At 36.4% G+C, this 25,651-nt stretch overlaps 1 protein-coding gene across 1 annotated transcript in view; it reads left to right on the top strand.

The window, feature by feature from the left end:
- Positions 1–22,428, top strand: part of LOC125672664 (uncharacterized) — a 56,751-nt gene extending 34,323 nt beyond the window's left edge. The window contains exons 53-80 of the mRNA XM_048908865.2: positions 80–128; positions 331–448; positions 627–886; positions 1,870–1,981; positions 2,609–2,950; positions 3,335–3,624; positions 3,966–4,080; positions 4,969–5,303; positions 5,962–6,076; positions 6,290–6,546; positions 6,841–6,955; positions 7,070–7,326; positions 7,710–7,824; positions 7,993–8,213; positions 9,567–9,681; positions 10,047–10,306; positions 10,587–10,721; positions 10,952–11,104; positions 11,785–11,832; positions 11,975–12,147; positions 15,433–15,590; positions 16,376–16,548; positions 17,290–17,343; positions 17,526–17,567; positions 17,893–18,010; positions 18,958–19,082; positions 21,648–21,762; positions 22,183–22,428. Coding sequence (XP_048764822.2) covers positions 80–128; positions 331–448; positions 627–886; positions 1,870–1,981; positions 2,609–2,950; positions 3,335–3,624; positions 3,966–4,080; positions 4,969–5,303; positions 5,962–6,076; positions 6,290–6,546; positions 6,841–6,955; positions 7,070–7,326; positions 7,710–7,824; positions 7,993–8,213; positions 9,567–9,681; positions 10,047–10,306; positions 10,587–10,721; positions 10,952–11,104; positions 11,785–11,832; positions 11,975–12,147; positions 15,433–15,590; positions 16,376–16,548; positions 17,290–17,343; positions 17,526–17,567; positions 17,893–18,010; positions 18,958–19,082; positions 21,648–21,762; positions 22,183–22,312 — 4,500 coding nt within the window. The 3' untranslated portion in view covers positions 22,313–22,428. The remainder of the gene's footprint in view (positions 1–79; positions 129–330; positions 449–626; positions 887–1,869; positions 1,982–2,608; positions 2,951–3,334; positions 3,625–3,965; positions 4,081–4,968; positions 5,304–5,961; positions 6,077–6,289; positions 6,547–6,840; positions 6,956–7,069; positions 7,327–7,709; positions 7,825–7,992; positions 8,214–9,566; positions 9,682–10,046; positions 10,307–10,586; positions 10,722–10,951; positions 11,105–11,784; positions 11,833–11,974; positions 12,148–15,432; positions 15,591–16,375; positions 16,549–17,289; positions 17,344–17,525; positions 17,568–17,892; positions 18,011–18,957; positions 19,083–21,647; positions 21,763–22,182) is intronic.
- Positions 22,429–25,651: the final 3,223 nt, after the last annotated feature.

Here is a 25,651-nt window from a genome sequence, read left to right as displayed (position 1 = left end):
TAGATTGTACATGCTTCGTAATTTGATTATGTCTATCTTTTTGTTTTGCAAATGTATTTTAAGTTGTTTTTTTTCGTAGGCACCAAACCCAGGACCCAACGTGAACACACCTGCTCCTAAACCTAGAGGTTCTATTGCATTTTTGCAGAAAATTTTGCATAACATACGTGTACTAGGATAAAATTTATTCCAAAATATTCGCCAGTGGCAAAAAGTGTTTAAATGGTGTACAATAATCTAGAAAGCTGTCGGTGAAACGAGTTCTGTAAAATACGACATCGCAGTTATCAGGAAGTTGAATTGTGTGTAAGATTCTGCTGTGTGTTTTAGATGTGTGTGTGTATAAGAACAGCCAGTACTACAGACAGGACCAGCAGTGGTATGATGGGTGTAATGCTGTATGTAGATGTGAAAACGCTGCCACCGGCTACTACAGATGCCAGGAGAGGTCGGCTAGATCTTACAAATCTATGTTTAGTTCTCGTTTTTGGCTGCTTCTAGAGAGCAGTCACTTTCGAGACATGCCATGAATGCATGGTTACCTTTTTCCTCTTTTTTTGTGGAACAAATTTCCCAAAGAACTTAGTTTTATTGATAATAAGGGACAAGTAAATTTGATGTTTCAGATGTGCAAGATATACCAGCGTACCAGCTGAGTGTACTCTGGTTCCTGACCCCAAGGACCCATCCTGCTGTCAAGTGCCTAAATGCCCAGTCAAGCCCACAGCAGGCCCAGTGCCCACACCCGGCTTTGTTCCCACCCCTGTCACCGCTAAGCCTGGAGAACTGACTGGTCTTGCCCCAGTGCCAACAAATCAGCCCACACCTAGCCCACAGCCTGGAGGTACACCAGGACCAACTCTTGCCCCACCACTTCCTAAATCAGGTAAGTTTACTTCAGATGTTGTGCATATGGAAGAATTTCTAAAGCCCATATTAGGTTGGAAAGTGTAAGGGAAGGCAGGGTTCTCAAAACGGGTCAAAAGGACAAAAAAACTTATTTCATCGTACAAATATCAAATTTACCATACAAATAACAAATTCATTGTACAAATAACAAATTTATCGTACAAATAACAGAATAATTTATCATACATGTACAAATAACAAATTTAATGTACAATTAACAAATTTATTTTACAAATAACAAATTTATCGTACAAATAACAAATTTATTGTACAAATAACAAATTTATCATTATATATTTCGTGGATGTTAAACAGTTGATTGAAAGGTGTTTAAATATCAGTATTAAAAAGAGCTTAAATATTGTTCAATCTTTTATATGTCATGCAAGTTTTTCTGTTTTCTAATTTCTAAAACAATATTTGAATTGGATGTCATATTTGTCCTCAGTTTGTTCATTGTCCGATTCACTCCCCATTTCTATATCTAGGTACCATCAGTATAATAACCTTTTGTGACATCTAACTTGTTGAGTACCAGAAAATCACTGATGAGTCTTTTATATCCCATAAGTCATGATGCTCCGACGTTTCTAATGCACGGTCCCAACCTTTTCTATTTAATATCATGTAGTGCCACCAGAGATTAGTCTGGCTGCTGTTTTATCTGATTTTGTCAAAAGTGTGGCATTTTGGTGAAATACAGACTTTTCATGATGAACATCTAGAGCTTAAATCTGTAAAATGATAATTAATTTTCAGGTAAAATTTTAATACATGAGAATTAGAGTCAGAGATTCGGACACCGATAAGATCCCAATTTGATCGTAGTTCAATCTGACTAAAATACAGACCTATATTATTATATATATATAATACAGGTCTGTACTTTAGTCAGACTGAGTGTAGTTTGACTACTTTTGTGTAGTAGTAATTTGTTTTGATATTTATGTGATGTTTTAGGATGTTACTACAAGGGTGTGCCCTATCAGAAGGGACAGACCTGGTCTGATGGCTGTCAATATGACTGTGTTTGTCTGGATGATATGACAGGCCAGTACAAGTGCACTGAAAAGTAAGATTTCATTTCAATTCTAAAGCTGTTCACTTTTGAGACATATGTAGTGAAACTTTCAATTCTAAAGCTGTTCACTTTTGAGACAGATTAAGTGAAATGGTAAATATGATACTCTACATTTTCATCTTAAATGCTTTAGGTATTATTTTTTTATATATTTAATGATTACCGTACATACTCGCCCACAATACAGTTCAATTATTTTTTTAGGGTATCTTGAAGGAATTTAATATTTTTACCCACATACATGTACATGTTAGATTAAGATTCATTGGAAATGACTGTCCATTTTACATCAATATTCTATCACACTTTACCTATATATTTATATTATTATCTAATGATGTTAATCTATGTCTTTCTTTATTCATATTGAGACATACACTCCATATGACTTTTCAAAATTTATTGTTTTTACTTCTACTTGATAAGAGTTATAATTCCTTCCCATACAGTTTAAGAACATTTATTTTGATCCTATCAATTTGGAACACACTTTTAAATGCATTAAGAATTCCCTTTACAGTAGTATGTGCAAATAAATCAGACATGAAATTTTAAACCAAGAAGCCAACTTACAAGGAAGTGTATACAGTGTATACAGTAGACAAATCTTATTTTTAGATGCACCAAGTATCCTAACCTGGATAGTCACTGTGTGTTAATTCAGGACACACAAAATCCATGCTGCCAGAAACCATATTGTGACTTTGTCAACCCCACTCCATTCCCCAATGGTATTCCCACCCCACAGCCCATCATGACGCCATCACCAATGCCAGGCAACCCCTCAGTGGCTCCCAACACGGTACCCACTCCAGTACCCAACCCCACTAGAGCTCCACCCCCGGGATACTGTGTGTATAAGGGTGTGTTCTACACCCAGGGACAGACCTGGAACGATGGCTGTGACAAGACCTGCCAGTGTGATGATGTCACTACCGGATACATTTCCTGTCATCCCAGGTAGGTACACATCCGAATGGAGCTCTGTTCAAGTACTGTTGAAAAATTGAGCTCCAAGAGAAATTTGATGCTTTAAGTATGGATCTTGAACTAATTTGGAAGTATCAAACGCTGAGTATTTTCATTATCCATTATTCATTTTCATTCCATTAAGACATGGGATCTTCTTAGGTCTGAATGAAGATTGTATACTTAAAAGTTCCAAGTAATAGAAGCATATATTGCATGTATATTTTTTATGTCATTCACTTCTAATATTGATAGGAAGTGTTAAGAATTTATGAGCAGGTAATTAGAAACAAATTACTGTTTATTTATGAGAGTGAGTTTAGATTGATATTAATTGGATTTATGAAAATGTAACGTTTTTCTTTTTACACTCAGATGCCGAACTTACCCCAGCATTTCAGCTGGATGTGTATTGAAGACGGATCCTAAAGACAGTTGTTGTGTAGCTCCAGACTGTAACAAACCCAACATCCTGAACCCAACTCCTCAACCAAACCCCACTCCAGGACCTGGCGGTGTCACTTTGAACCCTCAGTTGAACCCCTCCACGAGTGGAGTCATGATCTACCCCTCACCAGTACCCACTGGTAGCTTCATTGGAAGTGGCATCAGCCCGGGAACCAGTGGCACTGGATACCCAGGATCAGTCATCAATGGAAACACCAGTTAGTTTTATTTACCATGTTCAGTGTGGAGAGAGGGACTGGAATGATTAGTATAATATGAACAAAACCTACATGTACGACTGTATGGTTGGAGATTATAGAAAAGATTTCATAGCATTTGTAAAAAAGAAAGAAGCAATTAAGGACGGAATTCTATTAAATTCTAATTTTGTTAACAATTTGATTTCGGACTCTTTCAACAGAGGCCTGTATGTACAGTTTATTATTTGATTTTCGACTCTTTATTATTTGATTTCCGACTCTTTTGACAGAGGCCTGTATGTACAGTTTATTATTTGATTTTCGACTCTTTATTATTTGATTTGTGACTCTTTTGACAGAGGCCTGTATCTACAAGGGTGTGGCTTATAACCAGGGAGACAAATGGGAGGATAACTGTCAGTACAAGTGTGAGTGTATTGATGCCAATCGAGGACAGTACAGGTGTACTGACAGGTATGTGGTGGATGCTTTCCTTCCTAGTAAATAGGACCCTTGCACATGTACCTTGTCCTGAAAGTTGCAGCATTTTCAATTAATGTGGACTTTTTTTTTTTACATAGTTCTCTTTGCATATCAGTTGTCTTCTTGCTGTACAGTGTGAGGGGTAATACTTAATGTACATGTAACAGCTGTACAGTGTGAGGGGTAATACTTAATGTACATGTAACAGCTGTACAGTGTGAGGGGTAATACTTAATGTACATGTAACAGCTGTACAGTGTGAGGGGTAATACTTAATGTACATGTAACAGCTGTACAGTGTGAGGGGTAATACTTAATGTACATGTAACAGCTGTACAGTGTGAGGGGTAATACTTAATGTACATGTAACAGCTGTACAGTTTGAGGGGTAATACCTTAGTGTACAAGTAACAGCTGTACAGTGTGAGGGGTAATACTTAATGTACATGTAACAGCTGTACAGTGTGAGGAGTAATACTTAATGTACATGTAACAGCTGTACAGTGTGAGGGGTAATACTTAATGTACATGTAACAGCTGTACAGTGTGAGGGGTAATACTTAATGTACATGTAACAGCTGTACAGTGTGAGGGGTAATACTTAATGTACAAGTAACAGCTGTACAGTGTGAGGGGTAATACCTTAGTGTACAAGTAACAGCTGTACAGTGTGAGGGGTAATACCTTGTGTAGTGAGGGGTAATACCTTGTGTACATGTAACAGCTGTACAGTGTGAGGGGTAATACTTAATGTACAAGTAACAGCTATACAGTGTGAGGGGTAATACCTTAGTGTACAAGTAACAGCTGTACAGTGTGAGGGGTAATACCTTAGTGTACATGTAACACTTATAGTGCTGACCTTTATTTTCTTGACAGGTGCTATACTTACCCTCCACTTCCAGCTCAGTGCTCCTACGAACGTGATCCTAATGATGCCTGTTGTCAGATTGCCAAGTGTACACCATACATACCCACATATGGCCCCACAGTCACCCCATCATTCACTGTCAGCCCCACCCCCGGGCCGGTCACACCCATTGTTATCAACCCCAATACTAACTCACCAAACACTGGCTCACAGACTACAAGACCCATCATCATCAACCCTAACACCAACTCACCTAACACAGGAACTAAAACCACGCCATTTGTTATCAATCCCGTCACTTACACTCCTAGTGGCGGCTCCAACACCACACCCAAACCTGCAAGTGAGTCCATTTTCTGATGATGAAATAAAGACAAGTAGTTTGATCCTTATTGTTTATTAATAGTGTGGATTATAGAGTATCCATTCAGCATATATTTTGCTTCTAATTGCTAGAAATATTATGTACAGTTGAACTATGGTATCTTGAACACTGATATCTTGAATATCATGGATATGTCGAAGTGATTCGAAATTCCCAACCACTTAATCTTTAAGTAGTTTACCCTTGATGGTCCCATCGAGTTGGAGATCACGAGGTTTGACTGTACATGTAAATTGATCTGTTCAAATGATTGGAGAAAACACAGTGGAATAAACTTGCATGGTCTAGATGGGAATTAGGCAAATGTCACTTGGATCCAGAATACCTCATCAGAGTGATATGTCGATGTTTTGTAGACATGTGTCTGTACAGTATATCTCATCAGAGTGATATGTCAATGTTTTGTAGACGTGTGTCTGTACAGTATATCTCATCAGAGTGATATGTCAATGTTTTGTAGACGTGTGTCTGTACAGTATATCTCATCAGAGTGATATGTCAATGTTTTGTAGACATGTGTCTGTACAGTATATCTCATCAGAGTGATATGTCAATGTTTTGTAGACGTGTGTCTGTACAGTATATCTCATCAGAGTTATATGTCAATGTTTTGTAGACATGTGTCTGTACAAAGGAGGTCTTCACCCACAAGGCTCCAACTGGCAAGACGGCTGCGATTCCACTTGTTATTGTGTTGATGCATTGTCTAACAGCTACAGATGTCAGGCCAGGTTTGTGCTACACAAATAAAGGGTCAACACTTACAAACCAATATCATTATGGGGATTCATCATTTCATAGTCATCCCACAAGCAGTAAACTGTAAAGGAATTTTTTTTAATTTTGACTTATATAAAAATTGTGGTGAAAGCAGAATATTTTGGACCATTATTTGTCCTTGGCAATGAGATCGCGTGATTGTCTTTTGTTTGTTGTAAATACAGATGTACAACCTACTCCTCCATCCCGACCTACTGCCACCTGATCCCAGATCCCGCAGACCAGTGCTGTGAGAAGGTGGAATGTACGGCTCCTAACGGTCAGGTTCTGACTCCTCAGATCCCAAGTGGACCCACACTCTCCCCCACTCTGGCCCCTAACATTCAGCATGTGATCCCTGTGGGAACTCACCAGGTTTTCACTGGATCTGGACAGCCCAATTTCCCTGTCACTGGATCCACTGGCACATCCGGAAGCAGGAGTAAGAGAGATCCACACTGCACATTTTTATACTCCTGGAAAAATCCTTAAGATTTTAGTTGTTTATGGGTTTATTTGCTTTGAAATGATAAAATGGTTTTGTATTTACTGTCGGATGAAGTGGATATAGTTTATGTTCCTTCAATAACTAACGAGATTTAATATTTTATTGTCAGATGAAGTGGATGTAGTATACGTTTCTTCAATAACTAACGAGATTTAATATTTTACTGTCGGATGAAGTGGATATAGTATACGTTTCTTCAATAACTAACGAGATTTATTATTTTACTAGGTGGATGTATTTACAAGAGCAATATATACCACCAAGGACAGTCATGGGATGATGGCTGTAAATATGTCTGTAACTGTCAGAATGAAGCCACTGGTCTCTACAAATGTACATCCAAGTAAGACTAATGATGGTATTTCTGATTTTGATCTGCATATACAGTGCTCCCACGATATATTGCTGCACTGGATATTACAGTAGTCCTCATGGATTGGTTTTTTTTCCCCAACAGGTGCCCAACCTACCCACCTCTGCCAAGCTACTGTAGTTTTGTTAATGTCCCTGGACAGTGTTGCCCCACTCTCAGCTGTAACAGTCCAGACTTTGGGAAATACAACCCTGCCCCTCAGCTCTACCCCACCCCAGCTCCATCTATCAAACCCTCAGTGGTACCCCATGTCATCAACCCTGGATACAATCCTGGAACCAGTGGTAGTAGCCAGGTGGCACCTGGAACAGTAGCCACCGGATTCACAGGAAACAGGAACGGTAAGTACACCCCCTAGTCGGTATGATACCAGGATTCATCGTAATGTCATAATCCCTTGTAGTTCTGAAATCCCTGCAATCCCTTGTAGTTCTGAAATCCCTTATATTTGTTGGATCCCTTATATTTGTGGAATCCCTTATATTTGTGGAATCCCTTGTATTTCTAAATTCCCTGTAGCCCAGTAATACCTTGTAACATCAAGATCCCTTGTAGTTCTGTAATCCCTTGTAGTTTCAAGACACCCTGTAGCTCTGTAATCCCGTGCAACATAAAAATTTCTTGATAGTGTCAGATACCTTTGCAGTGTATCAAAATATTGACAAAGTGAAGTATACAACCTAACTGGCGGCAAATAATTCTTGTTCTGCGGTTTTCTCTTCAGGCTTGTGTATTTACAAGAACAAACTGTACAACCAGGGAGATAAGTGGGACGATGGTTGTGATTATTCCTGCGAATGTAAAGATGCCAACAGTGGATACTACGAATGTACACCAAAGTGAGCACTTCTTTTATTGAACACCTTCAAATTTCACAGCGAGAAAAGAATTTCTTTACATTATCAATTAGAACTAAAGATATCATGATTTAGCTGTAAATACGTGTAAATCTACTATTATTATAAAGTGAATGAGTCAAAATTTAAGTGCCAACTTTTGATTAATAGATGTCCCACATACAAGCTCCCCACAAACTGTTACCTAGTGAGAGCTGGTGGAGAATGCTGTCCACAGCCCATGTGTAGAAACACTGATGGTTCCACTGTCAATCCCCTGACCACCCCTGGGTCTCAATACCCTGTATACGGAACTTACCCAGGAGGATTCACCGGATTCAGACCCGGATACAGTGTACCGGATTCCGGCACCAGCTTTACAAATCGCTCTAGTGAGTTGCATAGTAACCTTCAAGTTTTACAGCTTTACAAATCACTCTAGTGAGTTGCATAGTAACCCTCAAGTTTTACAGCTTTACAAATCGCTCTAGTGAGTTGCATAGTAACCCTCAAGTTTTACAGCTTTACAAATCGCCCTAATGAGTAGCTTAGTAACCCTCAAGTTTTACAGCATTACAAATCGCTCTAGTGAATCGTTTAGTATAAACCATCAAGTTTTACAGCTTTACAAATTGCTCTAGTGAGTAGCTTAGTAACCCTCAAGTTTTACAGCTTTACAAATCGCCCTAGTGAGTAGCTTAGTAACCCTCAAGTTTTACAGCATTACAAATCGCTCTAGTGAGTTGTTTAGTAACCCTCAAGTTTTACAGTTTTACAAATCGCTCTAGTGAATCGCTTAGTATAAACCCTCAAGTTTTACAGCATTACAAATTGCTCTAGTGAGTTGTTTAATAACCCTCAAGTTATAACTAATACTCAGGTGACCAATAAGGCCTGTTGGCCTCTTGTTGATAAAGGTATCTTTTATTATATACTTTATCACTTTTACAAATCGCTCTAGTGAGTTGCTTCTATATATACTTTGCTGTTTAAGAACAATGTGAATTAAAAATTCTGCTTTAAACAAAACTTTTAATAGTATATTTAACTTATGTAAACAAAAACATGGCAGAGCCTTGTTAACATATCAAAGAATTGTGAGCTCTGTATCTCACATGTACCTTGAAAACTGATATTGAAATTTTTGCTGACCATTAGAAATACCTTACTTAAGCATTCTAAACATTTAAAATGGAAAAATAAGATTTAAAAATTTTCAGCTCAAATCGTGTCCATGCCTTTTTAAGAACAATGTGGATTCAAGAGAGTTTCAAATGAAGTTTTACTTTGGAATTGTATTGTGAAATTCATGGATATATTATGTAGATTCAAGCCTTTGGCTCAATGTGGCCTTTATAAGGAATTCAAAGTTCAAATTTCTTTTCTAAATACAACTTACTGAAGTGAGGATTGTGGCACATTAGCATCTTGTATCATGGGTGTTAAATGCAACATAGAATACTTTGTCACAAAATTGTTTTAACTATTTTTGCAGTTGCCATATTTATAAATGCATTAAGCCAGTACCGCACGATTTAAAATAAAGATATATATAGAGAGAGAGCAAATGGATAGGGTCATTTTATTTCCAAGTAAACAGTATGATTCAAAGTCTATCAAATTTCATATGTATGTATTGAGCAGGCAGGTACAAAGTTAAGTAAAGTAAATTAACGTAATTTGTATTTGCCAGATGTGTGTATCTACAAGGGTTCAGTGTAAATTTATGTAATTTGTATTGCCAGATGTGTGTATCTACAAGGGATCAGTGTACAGACAGGGAAACAAATGGGAGGACGGCTGCGATTTCACGTGTACCTGTGTGGACGAGACCAGAGGAGCGTATCAATGCCAAGCCAGGTAACTCCTCAGGTTTATCACCATCATCATCAAATCAGTTCCAGAATATTTCTCTTATTGTAACTGTAAAAGTGGTTATTTACGTGTGGGGAAAATTTACACTAATTACGCGGTCACGTGTTAAGCGCGTACATTTCCCCCACATGTATAGTTATAAATATTAGTAGGGTTTTTGAAATTTTAACAGAATATCGACGTAAATTTAATATCATTTTCTGAAATCTTTAAAACAATTTCATAGCTTTATAGTCCCTTTTAACATATGAAGTAAATTTCATCAGCAATAAAGAGTGTAAAATCTATATGTAACAGGGATCATGTTTCAATATGTGATTCCTGAAATAAATGATCCTCTCTCTCTTAAGGTGTAAGACCTACACTGCTCTCCCAGCAGCCTGCAAGTTGTATGATGTGCCTGGGGAATGCTGTTCAGAGGTGCGATGTCAGAACGTAGATACCTCTCCCACGCCCCCCGTCATTGGTGGGCCCACTGCCAGACCTTACCTTGACCCACTCTGTCATGACACCATTGATAACTGTAAAAACTACCAGAAGGATGTGGCCTGCCGTGGTGCGTACGAGCCCTGGGCGAGAAGTCACTGTAACCTAACCTGCGGTTTCTGCAGTAAGTGATCTTAAATGTATATACAGCTTCGCTTTCTTGTAGTTGGGAATTTTTGTTCTTTTGTTCAGTAAAATTTTTTCCCCGGACTCTCCCTCTCTAAAGAGTGAAATAATTGTTTCAGTGTTTCGGATTCAAAATGTAGTACACCTTATGAATTTTCAGTCATTAGTTTCAAATAAAAAACAACCACATTGAGAAGTGTTGTTAGCTCAGCTTGATGTGTCTGGGAGAGATTCTGCCAGCTACACTGTATTCAATTTCATTTCTAATGCATTTTTAGCCCCAGCTGTGACAGTACAACCAGTGTGTGTGGACAGAATAAACAATTGTGCATTGTATGGTAAATCTGTCTGCCAGGGAACGTACAAGCCATGGGCCACAGATAACTGTCCCAAATACTGTAACTTGTGTTTAAGTGAGTTAAAGCTCCATTTACAGTCAATGATCAATATATCATCCTGTTTATAGTTCTGATGGTCAACAATTTGACCATTTTTTTCGTGGTATGGTGTATACTGTATTTGTTTTTCTGTAAATACAAATATAAAAATGCAAAGTACTTAGTATTTACAATAAATTAATTTGTGAAAAAAATTACCGTCATTGAAAGAGCCTCTCTAACAAGGGTTATGTTTGAATTGATAGATGGAGGAGGAGCTGTGACAGCTCCCGCCCCCACACCAAGCAATCAGTGTCAAGACAAAATCAACAACTGTAATGCTTATGGAAAGAGCAGCTGTACTGGACAGTTTCAACCTTGGGCCCTTGACAACTGTCGACTCTATTGTGGATTCTGCAGTAAGTGGAAAATGATAAGACTGTCACACTCTGTCAAACAGGAAACAAATGAAGATAACAGTGATAAATCTCATAATTCCCATAAAGAATGCAAAATTAAGTGTAGGGCTAACAAGGACCTCTGGAAACACTGGAGGTGGGATCAGGTATCTAGAAGTATAAGCAATTCCCATGTCGAAAGGTCACACCCGGCATGAGCCTTTTATCTTGATAAGGTAAAACGGAGTTATCTATAGTCAAAATCAATATGTAAAGAACAGCTAGCCTAATAATTGGTATGATATACATCAGACAACATTTGACCAAACGACATGCTGTATTTGCAAATGGGGGGTGGGGTGGCAATAGAAGAGTATGACAAAGTGTATATATATTGAGCTAAGCTGAATGAGAAAGTCAGATTTTCATGTCAGGTGAAGGGTTAGTATTGTCACTACATTTGGTCACATTAAACCACAGCTAGAGCACATTGTCTTGCTCAAACTAACAATACATTAATTCTAATAAAATATAAATATTCCATGTAGTGGTCTAAATGTTAATTGACAAAACGTGAGAGATCTGTAAAAACACGCAAGCTGGTCCATCTGAATCTTTTCAAATGTTTCATTATAAGAATTGAACCTATGCTGTAATTTCTGTTGAGATACACATTAAAATGTTGAATTTTTACATTTCAGATACCACCTCTGGATCAGTGATCAACTACCAGGTTCTGCCTCCCAGTGGTTTGTACTAATATAATAAAAGTGTGACTATTGCTTGAATACCCTTATATCAGTGCTTGTGAGTTTCTTATGAATGAAACACAGATTTATATGCATCATTAAATGAATAGTGCGATTATTTTGTGAATTGGTTTCTTTACAGGATACATGACTCTAATGAAGGGAGTGGCTGGCGTGCCTGGGGACATGTACCAGATCTGGACCAGCCCAGCCACAATGAATACCAACAACCCACAAGCCATGTATCTGACCAATCAGTTCAAAGGACATTACAAAACGGACCTTTCACAGTGGAACAGAATGTGTCTGGACCGGGTATTTTAAATTTTTCTAGTATCTGTTACATTGAGATCAGATATTGCAGTACAGTGAATCACCATTTACACATTCTAGTGAATACTTAATTCATATTCTTGTAAATTAGCAAAATTGGTGTGGAACAAATATGTAATTTAATAATTAATGTAGGAGGAGCATTTAGTGCTACTCTGAATACATGAGATATGTTGCACCTACAGTTAGTGAGGAAAATAATCAAAACTGACATACGTGCCATGTCTTCCAATTTGCACGTAATTTGTAAAACGTGAATGAAATACGCCCTACGCGCTTCCAAAGATATTTTCCGGATTTCTGATTCATCTGTTACTGGTTCCGATTTTATACTTACAATCATGTATGGGGTTGTAATTGTGTTGAAGTTGTTCGGTAATGTCAAACGCACAGAGGATTAAACGTTTTTAGTTCGTAAATAAGCATGGACGATGACTGACGACCAGTTCGATAGCGGTCAGAAGAATAAAAAACAATATGACCAGCGTTTTAGGAATGAATATAAAACATATCCGGGCAATAATCAATCCAAAAAAGGAAGCAGATTTGCTTATTGCGAAAAAAGTACGTGTAATTTTTCGATATTACACAGAGGACAACACGATATCGTTAGACAAACCCCAGGCCAAATAAAATCCTCCTCTTTTACAATTCAAAAACCTGGCATGTATGAAATGATAAAAAGCAAGTTCTTCTTAAAGATATACAGGTACTAGGAGGAAATATAAAATACCATTGAAAATACCATTACTAAAAATGAAAAGTCATATATGAATGTTGCATGTAGTTTAAGTTAACATGGAAAGATTTCACCCCTAGAAAACAATTGTCAACCGAGGCATTTTTCAAGGGGTGAAAATTTTCAATGTAACCCTCAACTACATGCAATATTTGTTTTATTATACTGAATGTTATATAAACATCAAAGCAGAAAACTTGCGTCTTGTGACATTTGATCAGTCACAGTCACGCGATATTTTGTGTATCAATGCATGTATTCGCGTTTATTACAAACGCTCAAACAACGTCTAATAATCTATCAGGAACTGTACATGCATAAAGTTGTTGCATGTGATAATTTTGTAATATCACCCGTTGTCAAGTACTGTTAACTGTTGTCAAGTACTGTTACCCGTTGCTAGATACTATCACCTTGGAGCGTGTACGTTCTATTCTCCGAGGGAAACAGAGTTTTTTCAATTGTCTATTGGCCAGTCAGATTCTACTATTTTACATGAAATTATAATAAATGCAAATAATATCCTGCATATGGTATGGAAAACCAACAAAATAACATATATTTAGCATTTCATGTGTTTATTTACTCCATGTAATGAGTTGTACTGGTTATGTTTTTGACCAGTCAGTCAGCACAACTCCTCTGAAACCGCTCAGGGCTATTCCAGCAAAAAATGTATGGGGGGAGGGATGGCAGCCGATATTTTTTTGGATGGGTGGGGGTGATTTGGGAAAATATATTTGTATGGGTGGTTGTTTTCCAGGTTAAATAAAAAACATGGGTGCCTGTGGATTATGATAAAAATGAAAACGTATCACGTTACGTTTCTTTTATTACAAAAGAAGGAGAATAGCGGAGCCATCCTACATTAACTTAAGTACGGAAAAAAGATTGATAAATGGGCAGATAACTCAATGTTTCCGTAAACCTTTCCCCTCCAAGGCGTTGCCCAACCTATTGTACCTGTCCTAAACGACCACCTGTCTAATGCAACCAACGATCAGGAGTTTTACAACCTTTTCGTGTAATTTCACCTTTATGAAACGACTGTAGATTTTTTTCGATTACAACGCGATTCCTACTTTCGATTTCAGTGGAGCATGACTATTCTGGAAATTATCACCCCTAACACTTTCGTTTTAAAATGCACAGGTACTAGTTCGGTGGTGATCTGCTTTAACCGGCACTCTGAATCAATTATTATACCCAAGCTATCAATTGGTTAACGTGTAATTAACATGCAGCGTTGTGTGAGGTAATTACCAAAACCCGAGTTGTTGTTTATTTAACAAAATCAAGGATCAGGGAATCAAGACCGTTGTTTCCGAAGGTGTGAATTTCGACAGACTTTGAGATGTACGGGGTAATTCGGATATGAAATCTCCCACCTGGTATACTATTACGTTTAACAGAATGGAAAATTTGCCTGATTGCGATATAAATCGGGTAAATATTATGCTTGGGACTGAAATTTTAAATGGAATATTCGCGAGTTTCCTGTACAAGAGATTGTAGACTAAGGAAAAAGGAAATTGTTACAATCGAAAAAAATGTACAGTCGTTTCAGAAAGGTGAAATTACACGAAAAGGTTGTAAAACTCAAAAGGAAAAAAGTCACAATCTATATGCATACACTTTGTAATTTAGGGAAATATCTATGTCGTGCACTTAAGTTGTGAGAAAACATAACTCGTTGAAAAGTTCTCTGTTGCTTGAATTTGTACACCACTATACAATGCCTTTTTATGTATACATATTGTAACTGATGTAATAAGACACTTGTCTTTTAAAAGCAATAAAGAGAGTAACAATATATGTGAATTTAAATTTAAAGTGGTATAATTTATTCATATTTTATTTAGTTTTACATCATTAAAAAAAACCAACTTCTTGTTATTTCAACAATTAACAAGCACCCAGATCACGACATGAGTAAAAAGGACATGCACATCTAGTCCAGAAATGATATGACAATATCCCACATCATTAGTCTAGTGAAACTGTTCATTTATAATAAGCAAACAGAGCTTAGGTTTCTAAACTCGCATGTTTCCAGAGTATACAAAATTAATTGCATTTTTTCTTTCATTTTATATGCTGAGATCATCCTTTTTTCTCCCTTCCAAAATTGCATTGGAAACCAAAATAATTGTAATTTTTTATACAATGATGCTACCTTCATCTCCCGATGAAACAACAAAGAAAGACATTTTATTGTTTATATTTTTGGCATTTTTAAAAATATAAACTAGAATTAAGTTCTAAAATATCATGGTTGATCCATTTGTTACATTAAATGAAAGTATTGAATTGTATGGGTGGTGGTGGCAGGGGAGAATCTAATTGTATGGGTGGTGGTAGCAGAGGAAAATTTAATTGTATGGGTGGCTGTCTTAAAAATAAAGTGCCTTCCCTCCCCCCATATTTTTTGTTGTTGCTGGAATAGCCCTCAACAGAATTTCATGGAACTTTTTAGTTAATATTAAGGACTTATTGGATTCTAAAGAAAGTGTTATATGTCATTGTAGATCAGAGTATCAATCTACAAAAATGGACAAGAAAAGGCCTATGTTGAGTTCAATGCGATCGGTGCCAATCAGAACAATTGGTTTGATCCTAGCAGAATTATCTCATCTAGTTATACGGACATCAACACAGCTGCCAAGGAAGTGTTCAGCATGATCGGGTGGGTAAAGAAAGAGCAAAAATGTTTTGTAGGGGTGTTTTACATGATGGGGTGGGTAAAGAAAGAGCAAAAATGTTTTGATGGGGTATCCTGCATATGATGGGGTGGGTAAAAAAAGAGCAAAAATGTTTTGAAGGGGTGTTCTGCATATGATGGGGTGGGTAAAGAAAGAGCAAAAATGTTTTGATGGGGTGTCCTGCATATGATGGAATGGGTTTAAAAGAATAAGCAGAAATGTTCTACACTGTTGATAGGGTGGGTAAAGAGAGAGCGGAAATGTTTTATACTGGTGATAGGGTGGGTAAAGAGAGAGCAGAAATGTTTTATACTACAGGGTGGGTAAAGAAAGAGCAGAAATGTTTTATACTGGTGATAGAGTGGGTAAAGAAAGAGCAGAAATGTTTTATACTGGTGATAGGGTGGGTAAAGAAAGAGCAGAAATGTTTTATACTGGTGATAGGGTGGGTAAAGAAAGAGCAGAAATGTTTTATACTACAGGGTGGGTAAAGAAAGAGCAGAAATGTTTTATACTGGTGATAGGGTGGGTAAAGAAAGAGCAGAAATGTTTTATACTGGTGATAGGGTGGGTAAAGAAAGAGCAGAAATGTTTTATACTGGTGTGGAGAAATGTAGTATATATAACATCTTTAATAACATTTGTTATCTCTTACAAAGAATAGGGAGATACAATGCACATTGTGAGTAGTATATACTTTTAGGACCCCTTGTGTATTTGAAAAAAGTAATGACGTTTTACGATTTTAGAGTTTTCTGATAATTTACAGTGACTCCTCCACTGGTCGTGAGTTCCTGATGAGTCAGCACTCCAACTCAAACTGTGACACTTACGGCTGGATCATGATTTCCACTCAGAACAACTGTCCATTTGAGTCCAGCTCTGGTAACAAGCCGGCTTTCCTTTACGCACCAGGTCAAACCTCAGCCCACTTTGAACAAAGTAAGTACAAAAGACTGCTCTCCATTTTGTCATCAGTATTGTAGGTTATGTCATCAGTATTGTACGTTATGTCATCAGTATTGTACGTTATGTCATCAGTATTGTAGGTTATGTCATCAGTATTATATATTATGTCATCAGTATTGTACGTTATGTCATTAGTATTGTACGTTATGTCATCAGTATTGTATGTTGGACATTGGTACAATTATATTGCTGTAACTCAAGACTTTTCCTCTAAGTTGTAAATTCACACTGTCAGGTCACAATTGCAGCAAAGTAAATGATCATTAACTGTTGTTGATGATATGACCAGTAAAGCAACAAACATGTATGTGGAAAGTAGTAGAGGAATGAAGCTAATATTTATTTTTACCACTTTATACAATGTAACTTGGCTTTGGACAGATTATGTCTCATAAACTTTATAGAAAAATGTAAACTGCTCAACACCAAGTTGTATCATATAAAGCAACCAGAAATTATCTTCATTTAGAATTCTTTCATTTAATTTTTGAAATCATGAATTATGAATTTGATTTAAATGTGGAACAGTTTTGTAATACTGATCGAAATCTGTATTGTGACGTCATATCCTGCCGTCATGGAGCAGATAAAAAGCGAACTTTTTTATGCAATATAAACTGGTTTGATGAATACTAAATTGAAATTTAATTACTATTACCATGACAATGAAATAGCAGGACAGGACAGTCGGTGTACCTCACATTTTTCTTGTAGCACAAGTTGGAACGGGAGATGTGCTTGCTATTATGGGTCATCAAGGATCTTGTAGTGAGTAGATACATTTTAATTTCTTATTACATACAGTATGTTAATAATGTATATACACTGTCTGTACATATCTTGTGACATACAGTATGTTAATAATGTATATACACTATCTGTACATATCTTGTGACATTCTCATGCTTAAAGAAATTGATCTTGCATCATTTCAAACTATGTAATTACAGCCGTCTTAAACACAGTGAGACCAACCTTCCAAGTCACAGGCTGTAAGTATGAGTTTTTATATCCATTTATCATCACTTTATATCTATTTATCATCATTTTATATCTATTTATTATCATTTTATATCTATTTATCATCTTATATCTATTAATCATCATTTTATATCTATTTATCGTCATTTTATATCTATCTATCATCATTTTATATCTATTAATCATCATTTTATATCCATTTATCATAATGAACCAAAAGAAGTGTCTTTCAATTTTAAATGTCTCTCTATATGTATATATAATAATTGTCTATCTAATTTTATATAATAACTGTCTATCTATTTGTATATAAAATAACTGTCTAATTTTCTTCAGCTATGGCCTGTGTGTACAATAACAAGATATACAACCAAGGCGACAGCTGGACTGATGGCTGCAAGTACAACTGTACTTGTACTGATGCCAGAAATGGAAACTACCAGTGTGTGGAGCTGTAAGTGTTTTGCTGCTTTTAATTTAAGAAATAAATTTTATTTAAAAAAAATATATGAGGTTATGAACTGAGATGCCTTACGCTGGCATACTTCACAAAGTCCATAGTATGTTGACTTGAAGTGTTTACGCCGGCATACTCCATGAAGTGCCAAGTATGTTGACATGGAGTGTTTACACCGGCATACTCCATGAAGTGTGTATTATGTTGACGTGGAGTGTTTCAGTTCACACTCTTGCATTTTCAAAAATGAAATTTATTTTTTATATTTACAATCTACGTGTAATTTCATTTCTGTTGGATTTCCCAGATGTTAGATTTATTGAGATTCTTACACACATTGTTCACATCTGCATCGCATTCATAAGGAAATGGCTATCAGTACAACTCATAAAGACGTCAAAGGCAAAATTATTAGAAACAGGAATATACAATTATTTGTGTAGTGTTTTAGAACTGTAAATAGAGTATAATGATACTTTGATTGGCATTTTTAGAAGTGTTAGACTTAATCAAGTGTGGGAGATTTTTTTCTACTTCAGTCGTATTTCTCTGGAAAAAAGTGTTGAATGTTAGATTTAAACTTCATAGAAGAATTAATCTTTTGTTTTTCTGAGATCTTGGATCAGAATCTGGTACCAGTTCTGAATTTGCAGGAAAATCAATGTCAGAATTGCTTATATGCTAGTCCTTTGTGTTTTGTATATTATTTAGTTTGCCCAACATATTCATTTCTAATTCCTTTGTATTAATTGTATCGTGTAGGATTACTAATACCTTAGTGTTAATTGTATCATGTAGAATTACTAATCCCTTTGTGTTAATTGTATTGTGTAGGATTACTAATCCCTTTGTATTAATTGTATCTGATGTAGGATTACTAATCCCGTTGTGTTAATTGTTTTGTGTAGGATTACTAATCCCTTTGTGTTAATTATTTTGTGTAGGTGCCCTACCTATTCTCAGCTTCCTCAGGGTTGTTCTCTTGTCAAGCGCCCAGGATCCTGCTGTGCTATACCAGACTGTGGCACCCACGTCTACAACCCCAACAGCTTGAACGCAGCAGAGAGAGGTAATCAACTCGTGTCTTGTGTTTAATTCAGATAAACATTACACCTGGAGAGTTTACAGGTTACTGCATCACATAATCAGTTGGAGGTATAATTTGTGAACATGATTAAACAACATGGCAATGTAATCCTTCACGTTGTGTAATTTTTTGAAGAAGTGAAAATCCTAGTCTTCCAAATCATTTTGTTCATTATTATGTCTCCCCTCTTTCAGGGGGAGACATTGTTTTGTACTTTCTGTCCGTCTGTCTGTCACAAAATCTTGTGAACGCTTCTCCTTCTATATAGCTTATCAGATAGACTTGAAACTTTGTACATTGCTTCATTGCCATTTGTAGATGTGCATATTGGTGGGGATCCCTGTTTAAATCCGCCACTGTCATATCTGGAGCTACACTTGTGGTTAGAGATGTAATAGTGGGACAGGAGGATCCAACTATTTTCTTATAAGTTATAGTGGATCTAAGAGGGGTGGAGGATGTAAAATAGCTTGTGAACACTTCTATATGGCTTTTCCGATAGACTTGAAATTTTGTGTAATACTTCAATGCCATTTGTAGATGTGCATATTGCAGGGACAGGAGGATCCAATTATTGCAGGGACTGATTCACGATTTTCCCCCCAATTTTTTTTTCACTTTTAATGATTAAAATCTATTGTCTAATGTGTTTAAAAGATTTCACATAAAAATTAAGGTTATACTTTATCACAGAAGCTCATTTTAGAGAGTTTATTATTTGTTTTGTAAACAAAGATTGTGGTATGTTATTGTTTACGAAATTTTCAAAAGAAATGGATATCAATCTAAGTTTATTATATCTTTTACATTTCAAGTATTTTTGGGGGTGAAATGTGTTAAGATACTATATATTACAAAATTAACATCACTGGTTTGTTTGCTTACATGAAAAGACTCGAGTCTTTCTTTATCTAAAACACAGATTTAAGGCTAAAATACACTGCTTTTATTCTTGCGTCCAGAAGGTCAAAATTGTGGCTGTGAACAATAAATCAGTTAAATGTTTAATGTTTAACTTCAAAAATGAAAAATACTTTTCTTCAAAAATCGTGAACCAGTCCCTTTAAAGTAATAGTGGATTTGAGGGGTGGAGCGTGTAATATAGTTTGTGAAACTTCTCCTATGTGGCTTATCAGAGTTCATAGTGTCTATGTTCCTGCTCATGCTTTCTCCTCCATACCATGCAGTACATTAAGAGGAGGTTTCATTTGGAGCACTTCCAATTTGGGGAGCTGGGGAGACATTTGTTTTTCATAAAAACGATCTCTAGTTAAAACTGTTTGTGTCTAGTTATACCCCACTCCCCACCCCCGAAGTTTTAGGGGATATATTGGAATCGGCATGTCCGTCTGTCTGTAGACATGATTTTGTCTGTGCATGTTCTAAGAAGGTCATCCTCTAGCAATTCTTCAACCATGTACCAAATTAAGAACTGGTAATGAACAAACAAATTCTCGGAAAATCCTATTTATTGGTATAGTGTTTATATGGAGCATCATCGGAAATATTTTGATATTTGATTGATTCATTAAATTTTTTAAAGCAACATTTTCAATTAAAAAAATAATATTGTAGATAGTGGTTTACCAGTCATTGATTATAATTGAAAATCAGTTGATAACAGGCAAATTCTAAGCGCTCGATTATGAACATTTTATTTCAATTAATCGGTTTTTAGATTTTGTTTTTTCTGCGATTGTAGTTTTTGAAGAATATTCCTGTCATGACCTTATCTATTAACCTAAATATTTTCTTTATTGTAATGACGGTTCACATAAAAGCGAAGATATCCATACCCGGGGAATAAATAGATAAAACCACTTTCAAAGGCCACTGTTAACTCTCCATGTGTGTATTGTGTTTTCAATTGGTGAGAATTAATAGATCTGATTTGTTTGGTTTTTTTCAATAAAATGAATTTCTTTCCTTATTTTTCTTTGTTGAACATTAATTATATTTTGATTATGCCAGATCATCAGTTAGTTAATGACATAACTTTGATATAGAGGGATATAACTGAAGCAAACGATCGTTTTTGACCCGTAAACCCTTCTAAAAATCATATTGACCTTTATATATCTAATTAAAGAATGTTATGAGGGAAAATGAATTACAAATATACACACACAATTTTCATTTACACTCTCTCAGCAATAGAAACAACAAATATGAATATAAACATAGAAAATATTTAATTTACACTTTTTCAGTAGTTAAATGACTTTATTATAGAATTTCAAGTTATTCAATTATAATCGATAATTAGTTAGTTATTTAAACCTATCATCAATGAGGGAATTCTCACCGATTCCCATCACTAATTGTAGATGACCATTTGGTTAGACAATTTCTGGTTTGATCTGAGGAAGTCTTTTTTATCCATTATATAGTGTGCCCTATGGGAGGTATTAGTTCTGGTTATTTGAATGGCATGTATTACAATGTTTACAGACTTGCTTTGAATCATTTTAATTCTTCTGTTTGAATCATTTTAATTCTTCTGTTTGAATCATTTAAATTCTGGGATGATTTTTTTCTCTCGTCCAGGTTTGTGCTATTACAAGGGAGACGTGCACTCGCAAGGGGAGCAGTGGGATGATGGATGCCAATACAAATGTACCTGTCAGGACGCCTCTTTAGGAAGATATGTGTGTAATCCAAAGTAAGTGCTCTCTGAACATCAAAAGGATATCGACGTCGTATAATTTTCTGCATTTGAACCAAATGCACTGACCCGGAGAGTAAGATTCAAAGAGTTATGTAACAACTTGTAATTGGGATTTAAAAACACGATATTGAATTGGACCGAAAGGCGAATTCAATCTGAGAAAGAAAAAAAAGTATATATACACGTTTTCTTTGGACATATACAGAGCAATATCGTAGATGCATGCTTTTTTTATTGTGAACTGCAAAAATGTCATAAACCTATATATAGTGTAAGAGAATGAATACACAAGGAAATTGGTATCTTGAATGTGCAACTTTACGATTAACATTTCTTACAACATCCATCTTTAACAGATAATGATTGTGCTGAGTGTGTAAACCTATGTCTGCAGACTGATTATTGTTTTTCCAGATGTTTGAGCTGGCCTAGTTTGCCCTCAGTGTGCACAATGCAGGCTCCAGCTCCAGGAAAATGTTGTTCCCAGCCAAGCTGTCCATCTAATGTACACATTAACTATCCTCCTGGCTACACAATACAATAATTTTATCCTCACCCTAGAAATATTTTATTTATTTGTGCCATGTTAACAAAGACTATTTATTTGGTGCAGACACCCTACTGTATGTTAATACAAAATAAAATTATATTTTGTTGTTATGACTGGGTTGTTTTTTTTTTAATATATGAGAGCTGTTCGATATGTAATGTTTATTGTACCACAGTGCAATATTGCTTTGCACGATTTCAGGGATGATGATAGTTTTGAATAGTTCTATTCAATACCTTTCCAACGGTATAAACACGAGCCTTCAGCTCCACAAAAATGGTTGGGAAACAGGTTGAGAATATTGAAGAAATTAGAGCTTATATAAAATTTCACACAAAACTCGGGTCATTTTTACTGAATTGGGGGAAGTTTAGGGGTCTAATAAGATATCTTGTGAGACAGGTCGTAGGTGGATAAAGAAATTCTGACTGACACAGAGTCTGTCAAAATGCAGCAAAATCTGGCCGACCCGTGAATGTAACAGGCAAGGCAATGTCTCAAACGTCCGGGAAATAATTGAAAGTGATGGCAGATACACGATTCGTGATATTGCCAAAGTTGTTTGCATATCGCTATCGTGGGTGCATTTCATTTTGAAAGTACAAAAGATTTCTGCCGGATGGAGACCGCATATATTGACAGATGACCAAAAATGGGTACGAGTACAAACCGCTAAGTAATTGCTCAAAATGTTTCCCAAATTCAATCAAAGACAATTTGAAAACATTGTTACTGGTGACGAAACATGGGTTCACTATTTAGAACCAGTAAGAAAAATTGGAAACGAAATATGGCTAACTAAACACGGTAGAAGGCCTGTAGTTGCCGAAAGAACACCATAAGCACAAAGCTAGAAGGTTCTTTATTGCATATTCTTAGATGGTATAGTCATACAAATTCTAGTGTTGAAGGGCAAAAATGTTACAGGTTGGTATTACCAAGATGTTGTATTAAACAAGAGACCCATGTACCATATCGCTCACCTGAGTCACCTTGGCTCATATTTAAAGATTTTTCCTATTCGCATGTTAAACTTTGATCCCTATTGTGGCCCCAACCTACAAAAGGGGGGGGGGGGTGTATTACTTACTTAATCCACTTCGTCCCATGGGGGACATAGGGCAACCACAGTAGCTTTCCACTTTTTTCTGTCTTGGGCTATTTGGGTTTCTCCCCATGTTTTATTGATGGCCTGTAGCTCTGCATTGATCCCTCTAGGCCATGTGTTTTTCGGTCTGCCTCTCTTACGTTTGCCTTGTGGATTCCATTCTAGAGCTTGTTTAGTTATGTTGGTGTTAGGTTTTCTTAAAGTGTGTCCAATCCACTTCCATCTTCTTATTCTAATTGTTATCTCAATTGGTTCTTGTTTGGTTCTTTTCCACAGTTCTTTGTTGCTAATCGTATCTGGCCATCTCGCACCAAGGATGTTTCTTAGACAGCGGTTTAAGAAGACTTGGAGTGTCTTGATGGATGCTAATGTTTCTCTCCAAGTTTCGGACCCATAGAGAAGGACAGATTTGACATTAGAGTTGAAAAGCCTTAGTTTGGTACTAGTGCTCAAGGTGGTGCTTCTCCAGACTGGTTTTAGCATGGCAAAGGCTTGTTGAGCTTTCCTTTTCCGAGCTTTTATGTCTTCATCGGTTCCACCTGTAGTGCTGATGATACTGCCCAGGTATGTGAATTCTTCTATATTTTCTACTTCTTTGTGTCTTATTTGTAGTTTCTCTGTCTGAGCAGTGTTTATTTTCATTATCTTTGTCTTTACTGGATTGATTAGAAGGCCTGTTTGTCTTGCTGTTGATTCAAGACTGATGGTCTGTTCTTTTGCGTCTTGAAATCTATGTGATAGCATACATATATCGTCAGCAAAGTCAAGATCTTCCAGGTGGTTTTGCATTGTCCACTGTATACCTTTTGGGTTTTTATATGCTGTTTTAGTTACCCAGTCTATATATAACCATCAAGAATAGGAGAGGAGACAGCCTTGCCTTACACCAGTAGTGACATCAAACGGATCGGTCAGGTTTCCATCATGAACTATTTGGCAGTTATATCCATCATAAAGCTGTTGAATGATAGAGATGATTTTATGAGGTATGCCACAGTGTTTGAGAATATCCCACAGTACCTGGTGGTCGATACTGTCAAAAGCCTTTTCGAAGTCTACAAAGATCACATAAAGAGATGTTTGCCATTCAATTGTCTGTTCTACTATGATTCTTAAGGTTGTTATCTGGTCTACACAGGAACGCTCTTGTCTAAATCCTGCTTGTTCATCTCTAAGCATTTTGTCTAATTTTGCTTTAATTCGATAGAGTATGACATAACATAGGATTTTGCTTGGAATGGATAACAGGGTGATCCCTCTCCAGTTGTTACATGAGGAAAGGTCACCTTTCTTTGGAAGTTTAATAAGGAGTCCTTTTCGCCAATCATCTGGAATTTGTTCTTCCTTCCAGATTCTGTTTATCAGGCGGTGAAGGGCCTCAACTGAAATATAGTCCATGGCTTTAATTGCCTCTGGTGGAATGTTATCAACTCCTCCTGATTTCCCATTTTTAATATGTTTTATTGCTCTATTTCATCTCTTGTAACTTCTTCAATATTTATGTCTAGTGGTTGTCCCGCTTCTATATCAGGTGGATTTGTCGGTGGTGGTCTATTTAGTACTTCCTGAAAATGTTCTTTCCATCTCTTAAGTTGTTCTTCAATCTTGGTTATTACATTTCCGTTTTTATCCTTTACCGGTGTATTAATTGGTAGTGGGTGGTTTACCACTCAGCTGTCTGGTGATGTTATAGAGAGTTTTGATGTCTCCTTTACTACATGCTGTTTCTGCCTCTTGTGCTAGATGTTCTGCATACTTTCTTTTGTCTTTTTTTTTACAATTTTTCTTCACCTCCTGATCTTTTTGGGTGTAGTTCTCCTGTGCTTGACGTGTTTGGTGTCTGGTTGTAGCTCTTACCACTTTCTCTTTAGCTTGCCTTCTTTCCTCTATACTCAGTAGCCCAAGTGTCATCTGACATCCAATGTTTACGTTTGTTTTGGACATAGCCTATGGTTTCTTCACATGTTTGTATAATGGCTTTCTTAGTTTTCTCCCATATAGTATTAATATCTTGGTCTTCCTCTTCGATCGGTAAAACAGAGAATCTGTTTTGTAAGGTTATTTGGTAGTTTTGTTTTGTAGAAGGTTCCTTTAGTTTTGCAACATTAAACTTTTTCCTCTTTGGTTCTGTTTTTTTCTTTGATAGCAGCTTTAGTTTGATGGTAGCCATTAGTAAGGCCAAGTAAAATTAATTAGTAGATTATCATTCAAACTTCATAAAAAAT

Source organism: Ostrea edulis, chromosome 1, assembly GCF_947568905.1.
Source record: "Ostrea edulis chromosome 1, xbOstEdul1.1, whole genome shotgun sequence".
NCBI lineage: Eukaryota > Metazoa > Mollusca > Bivalvia > Ostreida > Ostreidae > Ostrea > Ostrea edulis.
The sequence above is the reverse complement of the archived record's forward strand: the minus strand, read 5'-3'. Positions and strand labels throughout refer to the sequence as shown.